We start from the raw sequence: 8,267 nt of genomic DNA on the forward strand, positions 1-8,267 counted from the left end.
AGGAAAGAGGAAAAATGAAAGAGTATATTGAATTTCAGAGCAGGGTGAAAATAAATAATAGAATTGGCAGAACAAATAAATGGTAGAATAAATACCTCCCCCTTTTCTAGGCTTACCTTCTTGCTGGATACTATTATACAGCCACTGGCAACTACGATATCAAGTGGACAATGCCTCATTGTGTTCTGACTTTAAAGCTGATTGGTAAGTGGTGGTCACTGCCTTCCTCCTTTTCATCTAGCTTCTCTCCCCACCTACCCAATGTCTCGTAAACTTGGTCTGTGCTTCCCTATACACTCCTGGCTGCACTCAGTCCACAGGCCACGTCCTTAGCAAGTCTGCTCCCTCCACTATACCCACTCCTTCTCTCTCTGCTCAGGTTTGGCTGTTGACTACTTTGATGGAGGGAAAGATCAGGTAAGTACCCATTCCTCTGCAGAGAGGTTAAGGATTTAACCGGAGGGAAGGAAAAGGCTGTTAGCAAAAGGCTGGACCCAAATACCAGGGCAGAGCCCTGCCCTCTTTCCTCAGTCTCTGTGATCTCCATTTCAACAACACTGAGCAAGGATCAACAAACCTAATTGGCCCAGGATCCAGCTCTTGCACAAAGTCCACAGATCAGTGCCAAAAAGGCATTTGCTAAGCCAATAACAGCCAGCTGTTGTTAAGCTGCCCCCACACAGACTCATTTCCACAAGAACCAACTATTTTTCATCCCCCAAAGAGAAGGCTATTTGAAGAACCCCAGTCAGTGGAGCACAAGGGTGGGGAACACTCAGACTGGCTCCTGGGAGGGAGATTCGAGGCTATCCTGAACCATTCATTCTCTTCTCGGCATAGAATTCCTTGTCCTCTGAGCAACAGAAATATGCCATACGGGGTGTCCCTTCCCTGCTGGAAGTTGCTGGTTTCTCCTACTTCTATGGGGCCTTCTTGGTAGGGCCCCAGTTCTCAATGAACCACTACATGAAGCTGGTGCAGGGACAGCTGACTGACATACCAGGGAAGATACCAAACAGGTAATTGCCCTTCTTGGTCAAGACTTCTGTGTAGGTTTCTCACCAAGCAGTCATTCTGAAGTGACTTTCCTGAAGGCCAATCCTGGCTGCATTCTCCAGCATGGTCCTGGCACAGGGATCTATGTCACACAGGCCCTGGACTGGGGTGATGGGCACTCTACTTGCTCACTGCTGGGAGTATGCCCTCTTCAGCTTATTTTAATTCCAGCCAGCCATTTTGACCCTGTAGCATGAACATAAAAGTTCATTTTTATGCCACAGGATTATGCCTGAACCAGTTTAAAGAACATCTCTGCCTTTAAAGCCCTTTCCTCATTTTAAAAAATTAAAATAGATTGTTAATTTATAAAAATGTAGATAAATATATGTATCAGCTGAAAACAGAAGTTAGTTACCAAAAGAATTCCTTCACTGAGAATTTGTCTAGCCTTTGTTTCGGTATCAAGTCAACCAAAATAGGAAGGAACAGATTCAAATTAGTTATCTCTATCTTATCTCCACTGAGTTTTCAGTCTCAGTGAAGACTGAGAATCCCAGTGACACCTCAAGATCAGCAGCAGTCCTGCATGGTAAACAGCACAAGACTCATCCACACACTCCCTTGCTGCCCCGACCTTCCCAGAACCCTCAGGCTTACAAGCCACATTACATAGCCAACCATGTGGAAAAGATGTCTTTCCCTGACACGGTCTAGACTTTGGGCAGCAGAGGTCCTCATCCCATTCGAGTGGATAACCATGCCCCCAAACACTCCTCTCCATAGCTTAAGGTCAAGAGGGTGAAGGGAATGGACTCTGCCCTCTGTGACCCTGCTTGTTCCTTTCCAGCACCATACCTGCTCTCAAGCGCCTGAGTCTGGGCCTTGTCTACCTGGTGGGCTACACTCTGCTCAGCCCCCACATCACAGAAGACTATCTCCTCACTGAAGACTATGAAGTGAGTGGTTACTAAAGCAACAGCAGTATGACTGCACCAGAACTAGAAAATGGACAGGCAAGGATCCCCATAGATAGCAGAGAAGTAGGTAATGCCATCTACAAATACATGTTGGTTTTGCTCTAGATCTGTGAGAGTTGGTGTCAATGCCAGCCGGGCCGGGCCACGCTCGTCAGCCAGCACTGAACGACTTCGTGGGCACAGGGCTGTGCCAGGTGCACTTATTAGCACCCCTTACCTTCCCCAGGAGCAGCTCTTAGCTTGCTTTATTATATCCAACTCCTTGGAGCACAGCAGCTTCTGATTCTCCAGCTTGTTTTCTCTTCTCAACTGGTAGATTTGGGGGCTTCTAGGGAATTCAGAAACCAAAGGAAGGGGAAGTGTGGCCTTTGCTACTGCCCATCAACAGTTCCATGATCACCCTGGGTAGGTTTCTCTGCTTAAAGTAACATCAAATGTGGGTATGTCTAGTCCCTCTGTACTTAGCATGTCAAATGCTCAGTGCTTTGTGATTGAAGGCAAAGGAGAAAAGAGTTAAGGACAGTGCCGTCCCTGGGACTCTCCAAGAAAAGGCAGTGAATGGGTGGGCCCCTTGCTTCTTCCTCCCAGCCTGTGTGAAGGCAGTTAGGGCAGACTGTCAGGCGACATCTGACAGCAGGACTTTTACAGGTATGAAGTAGCCAACCCCAAGTGTGAAAAGGAAGGGCACCAAGGGAAACTGCCTTGCTGTGGGACATCTCTAACACATGTGTGCTCTTCCTTCTCTCAAGAACCAGCCCTTCTGGTTCCGCTGCATGTACATGCTAGTCTGGGGCAAGTTTGTGCTATACAAATACGTCACCTGTTGGCTGGTCACGGTAAGTAGAAAAGATGAGACAGCCATATTTATACACACTGTAGGGGCCTGTGGCAGGGGTGGGATGGCAAAAACCCTAATCAAGCTATTCTCTCTCAGGAAGGAGTATGCATTTTGACCGGGCTGGGCTTCAATGGCTTTGAAGAAAATGGCAAGGCAAAGTGGGATGCCTGTGCCAACATGAAGGTGTGGCTCTTTGAAACAACCCCTCGCTTCACTGGCACCATCGCCTCTTTCAACATCAACACCAATGCCTGGGTGGCCCGGTAAGCCACTGCGGCCTGGACCCTGGATCTTCCTTATATTCCTTTCCCAGATGGGGAAGGCAGGGATGTATCATGCCCCCTCCATCTTCCCCACTTGGGTAGAACCTCCAGTCACTCTCACATGCACTGACTTTTGTCCCTACACTGAAAAACTGTTCCTGGTGTATTCAGAAAACAAAAGCAAGATAAAAAAGTGCCTTGATGCTGGGAGTGGATGCACACTCCTGTAGTCCCAGCTACTTGGGAGGCTGAGGTGACAGGATGGTATGAGCCTAGGAGTTCAAGGCCAAGCCTGACGTATAGGGAAACCCATCTCAAAGTGACTTGAAGCTCAGTACCTGTAGCTCAGTGGCTAGGATGCCAGCCATATACACTGGAGCTGGCAGGTTCAAATCCAGCCCAGGCCTGTCAAACAATGACAACTACAACTGCAAAACCGTGCATTGTGGTGGGCACCTATAGTCCCAGCTATTTGGGAGGCTGAGGCAAGAGAATCGCTTAAGCTCAAGAGTTTGAGGTTGCTGTGAGCTGTGACAACATGGCGCTCTACCCAGGGTGACATAAGACTCTCAAAAAAAAAAAGTGACTTGAGTCTTAGGTATTAATTACAGTTCTACTGGTTTTATGCACTCCATTGCCCTGTTTATAAACATCTTTGTTTACTCACTTGTCCCTACCCTTAGAGCATGAGCCCACTAAGTAGGGAATAGTCTGCCTGGTCTACCACTGACCTGTAGGATCAGGCACTTAGGCACTCAGTCATTACCTGCTGAGCCAGGTGGCTTACCCACAGTCACTAGCTATACCTTGGGTCTATCTTCTGTTTCTAAACCAAGACTGCCTTCCATCTCTAATCAGTCGTTGCTGCCTCCCATACCCCCTGGGGTCTGTAAGTAGGAGCCAGATATCATTAGGACATGAGAACCAAATGTAGGATCACAGGACAGTGGGGTACAAGGATTTGTCCATCTGAGGCTTATCCCTCCCCATCCTCTTCTCTAGTTACTTCTTCAAACGTCTCAAGTTCCTGGGAAATAAAGTACTATCCCAGGGTCTCTCGTTGCTATTCTTGGCTCTCTGGCATGGCCTGCACTCAGGATACCTGGTCTGCTTCCAGATGGAATTCCTCATTGTTATTGTGGAAAGACAGGTAGGCCTCAGGGGTATGGGTGAAAGGGGACTATGAGAGAGATAAGACACTGTTGACCTCCCTCCTTCCTCCCCAGGCTGCCAGGCTAATACGAGAGAGCCCAGCCCTGAGCAACCTGGCCTCCATTACTGTCCTACAACCCTTCTTCTATTTGGTGCAACAGACCATCCACTGGCTCTTCATGGGTTACTCCATGACTGCCTTCTGCCTCTTCACGTGGGACAAATGGTTTAAGGTAAGTAAAGACCTGCTTGCCAGGGTGGGACAGAATCACTGTACCCTCAAGCAGCAAGGGATACTCAGTGCCTTACATCTTCCTCAGTAATCTCTCTCTCCCCACAGGTGTATAAATCCATCTATTTTCTTGGCCACGTCTTCTTCTTGAGCCTTTTATTCATACTGCCTTACATTCACAAAGCAATGGTGCCAAGAAAAGAGAAGTCAAAGAAAATAGAATAATCTATTTCCCTGGTAAGTCAATGTCCTACAGCTAAGCTAAAACTACCAGGCTAGAAGATATAGCAGTAGACTTGGGGGAAAGGTAGTATTGGGGTCGGGCATGGTAGCTCACACCTGTAATCTTAGCACTCTGTGCCAGGCACTGTGACTCATGCCTATAATCCCAGCACTTGGGAGGTTAAAGCAGGTGGATTGCCTGAGCTCACAGGTTCGAGACCAGCCTGAGCCAGAGCAAGACCTCATCTCTAAAAATAGCTGGGTGTTGGGGTGGGTACCTATAGTCCCAGCTACTCGGGAAACTGAGGCAAGAGAATGTCTTAAGCCCAGGAGTTTGAGGTTGCTGTGAGCTATGATGCCATGGCCCTCTACCAAAGGTGACAAGATGAGACTCTGTCTCAAAACAAAATGATGATATCCACTGCACTCTACTCAGGGTGACAGAGTGAGACTGTCTCCACAAAACAGGTAGTATTGGCAACTGGAGTGAACTTCAAGGTAGCCCAGCTACTCAGGAACACAGCTTGAGTACTGACTACTGCAACTTACAGGGGTACACTAGGAAGAAGCTAGAAGGGCCACAGACCAGGGACTAGAAGTACCTCTAACCAGCCTTGCAACCAACCGTCTTGTCTTACAGGTGGCCTACAGCAGGACTGGTGCAGAAACCACTTGTCTCCCTTTTCACAGCACTCCCTCACCCCAGAGCACAGAGAACAGAAAAGCCAGGGAGCTGGAAGACATGGCGCTCCCAGCTGTGCCTCTGCTGCCAGCCAAGTCTTCATTTGGGGCCAAAGGGGAAACTCTTGTGGGAGGAGCAGAGGGGCCCAAGTCTCCCTTCTGGGCTCCCCCATGCACGTTGCCTTATTTCTCCCCCTCCAGCCAGGAATCTGTTGTGTTTTTCTTCTGCCAATTTACTATGATTGTATATGTGCCGCTACCGCCACCCCCCCCATGGGGGGGAGGGGAGGGGTGCAAGGCCCTGCCTGCTCCACTTTTTCTACCTTGGAACTGTACCAGATAAAATCACTTCTGTTTGTTCGGTTTTTCACTGCTAGTATTCCTGACTGCTTTCTTTCAGACACAGTTCTCCGTAAGTGGCATAGCTGAAATAATCAGGGCTCTCTCCTTTAGAGCACAGGATCCTAGGAAATCTGGAGCTAAAGCCTGCATTCAGTGCCTAGAATCAAACCACTAATTCTAACTTCACAGCAGTCTGAAGTCTTAAGGGGAATGGCTCACACCATTGGGCACTGCTGAGTTTAGGAACCCCCAAAACAACCCAGTTTATAAGAACAGCATTTATAAGACAAACAAATAGCAAATGCACAACAGCCTTGGCTCCCCCAATCCCCAGTCTCAGTGCTGGTAGTTCATCTTCTAGCAGTTGGCTCAGAACAGGGCCAAGGGATGTGATGTCAGCAGTCTTTGGTTTCAGAATAAGATTCTACTACTGTCAAATGACCCCCCATACTTCTTCAAAGGCTGTGGTGAGTTTTGCACAGGTGAGGGCAGCAGAAAGGGGGTAGTTGCTGATGGACACCATTTTCTCTGTATACTCCACACTGACCTAAGGAGAGAAGACTTTGGTCAGCTGACTGTATCACTCTGCAACAGGTTCAGCCCTTCTTTACGTCAGGAAAACTATGGCAGAGCCACTATTTCAGCAATGATATTTAATACCAAATTTCTACAAAGGATGGAGAAAGTCCTAGCTGTGACTATTACAAATATGGCAACAGTCCTCAAAGGATATGCCCCATGGCAGGGTGTGAAACTGGCATTTTTGTCTTATAACTCTGTTCGTATATTCAGTCTCCTAACTAGTGAGCACAAGGATAACAGCTCTGGGAACGCTGTACTATGCTTCAGCTCTGTGAAGAATGGAAGAGCTGGCAGTACCCGTAGCTCAGTGAGTAGGGTGCTGGCCACATAGACCAGGGTTGGCAGGTTTGAACCCAGCCGGAGCCAGCTAAACAATGACAACTGCAACAACAACAACAACAAAAAAGCCAAGAGTTGTGCTGAACGCCTGCAGTCCCAGCTACTTGGGAGGCTGAGGTAAGAGAATCGCTTAACCTCAAGAGTTGGAGGTTGTTGTGAGCTGTAACACCATGGCATTCTTCCCAGGGCGACAGCTTGAAAGTCTGTCTCAAAAAAATAAAAAAACGCTAACCCCAAACCTTACCTTGCCATGGGCAAAAGCCCCCACCACAAAAACAACAGGATCACTGCTGGGTACCAACTCTCGTACATCACTGACTACTGGAATAGAGAAAGAAGTGCCAATCTTCATACATCCAACTGGGAAGTGATCTGATACTGGATTCTTAATTACCTAAATTTTTAAGAAAAGAGAAAAATCAGTCCCAGAAACATTCCCAGAACTTGACTTTCAACCAGTAAGTTTCAATACTTCACCTTCAAGAGCTTCTGGGGGCCATCAGCTGCTCGAACACTCAGTTTGTGTAAAAGCTGGACTAGGAGGGAGGGAAAAAAAAGTTCATACCTTGGTGAAGACCACACTCCTGCAGCCCAGTAATCTAACCAGGAAAACCCATGGGTAAGATGGATTCCATGCATCTTTTATATCCTGAAATGTTAAGCTGTCAATAGTATATGAACTATAGGATAGTATAATGATGCGTTCAGACTCTCTTTTTCATTCAGCCAGGAATCCACTGCATAAAAGGAGGGGTACTGGAAAAATAATGTAGAAGAGTCTTTGTCCTGGTATCAATCATGTTGTTCTTCCCACCCCCACTTAAAAAAATTCCACCTTTAATTCTTCCTCTCCTCTTCCTCCTTTCTTCACTATTGCCAACTTTGTTCTGAACTTTAAGTCCTAAGGCTTCTCACCCATAAGTCCACAAAAGCGGTCAAAGGTTCTGGGAATTCGAGTCTGGGGATTCACTTCAATCAGAACATTCTTCTGCGTGTGGATATAAACCTGCAGCAAGCCAGCTCGGTTCAAGGGACTGTCCATCAGCATCAGTAAACTCTGAGGAAGGCAGGACCCAAGGCAAAGTTAAGGATGAAAAGAAGCAGCACTCAGATGCCTTACCTCCCACAACAGGCTCAAACGGGTGTGAGCAATTTGTGGAGTCACCTGATGGGCTATGTCTGGTCGCACTTCCCCAGGGTCCCGTCCATTCTTCAACAACATAGACTTGTGCTTGTCACAGTTGAGTAGCTCATAAGTCTTCCCTACCTGAAGGGAACATGATGAGAAAGAAACATAAATTTCTATTACCTAGTCCTGAAAACTTGTTAGGCAAGTTCTCAGGCCCACTCTGGACCTACTAAATCAGGAGTGGGAGCTCAGCACCTGTGGCTCAAGTGGCTAAGGTGCCAGCCACCTACACTTGAGCAGGCAGATTCAAATCCAGCCAGGGCCCACCAAATGATGACTGTGACCAAAAAATAGCCGGGCATTGTGGCGGGCACCTGTAGTCCCGGCTACTTGGGAGGCAGAGGCAGGAGAATCACTTAAGCCCAGGAGTTGGAGGTTGCTGTGAGGTGTGATGCCATGGCACTTGACCCAGGGTGACAGCTTGAGGCTCTGTCTCAAAAAAATTTTTTTT

The 8,267-nt window shown here is 47.6% G+C and overlaps 2 protein-coding genes across 2 annotated transcripts in view; one reads left to right on the plus strand and one right to left on the minus strand.

The window, feature by feature from the left end:
• The window catches only part of LPCAT3 (lysophosphatidylcholine acyltransferase 3), a 44,472-nt gene extending 38,738 nt beyond the window's left edge, over positions 1–5,734 (plus strand). Inside the window, exons 4-13 of the mRNA XM_003796377.2 lie at positions 111–204; positions 380–417; positions 841–1,019; positions 1,847–1,955; positions 2,726–2,812; positions 2,911–3,077; positions 4,080–4,227; positions 4,304–4,462; positions 4,570–4,698; positions 5,324–5,734. Coding sequence (XP_003796425.1) covers positions 111–204; positions 380–417; positions 841–1,019; positions 1,847–1,955; positions 2,726–2,812; positions 2,911–3,077; positions 4,080–4,227; positions 4,304–4,462; positions 4,570–4,686 — 1,098 coding nt within the window. The 3' untranslated portion in view covers positions 4,687–4,698; positions 5,324–5,734. The remainder of the gene's footprint in view (positions 1–110; positions 205–379; positions 418–840; positions 1,020–1,846; positions 1,956–2,725; positions 2,813–2,910; positions 3,078–4,079; positions 4,228–4,303; positions 4,463–4,569; positions 4,699–5,323) is intronic.
• Positions 5,735–5,974: 240 nt separating this feature from the next.
• Positions 5,975–8,267, minus strand: part of EMG1 (EMG1, N1-specific pseudouridine methyltransferase) — an 8,679-nt gene continuing 6,386 nt past the window's right edge. Inside the window, exons 2-6 of the mRNA XM_003796383.2 lie at positions 7,793–7,894; positions 7,543–7,684; positions 7,105–7,163; positions 6,872–7,021; positions 5,975–6,253 (exon numbers count right to left, since the gene is read on the minus strand). Coding sequence (XP_003796431.1) covers positions 6,140–6,253; positions 6,872–7,021; positions 7,105–7,163; positions 7,543–7,684; positions 7,793–7,894 — 567 coding nt within the window. The 3' untranslated portion in view covers positions 5,975–6,139. The remainder of the gene's footprint in view (positions 6,254–6,871; positions 7,022–7,104; positions 7,164–7,542; positions 7,685–7,792; positions 7,895–8,267) is intronic.

Source organism: Otolemur garnettii, unplaced genomic scaffold (assembly GCF_000181295.1).
Source record: "Otolemur garnettii isolate 467f Iridium unplaced genomic scaffold, OtoGar3 scaffold00104, whole genome shotgun sequence".
Classification (NCBI taxonomy): Eukaryota; Metazoa; Chordata; class Mammalia; order Primates; family Galagidae; genus Otolemur; species Otolemur garnettii.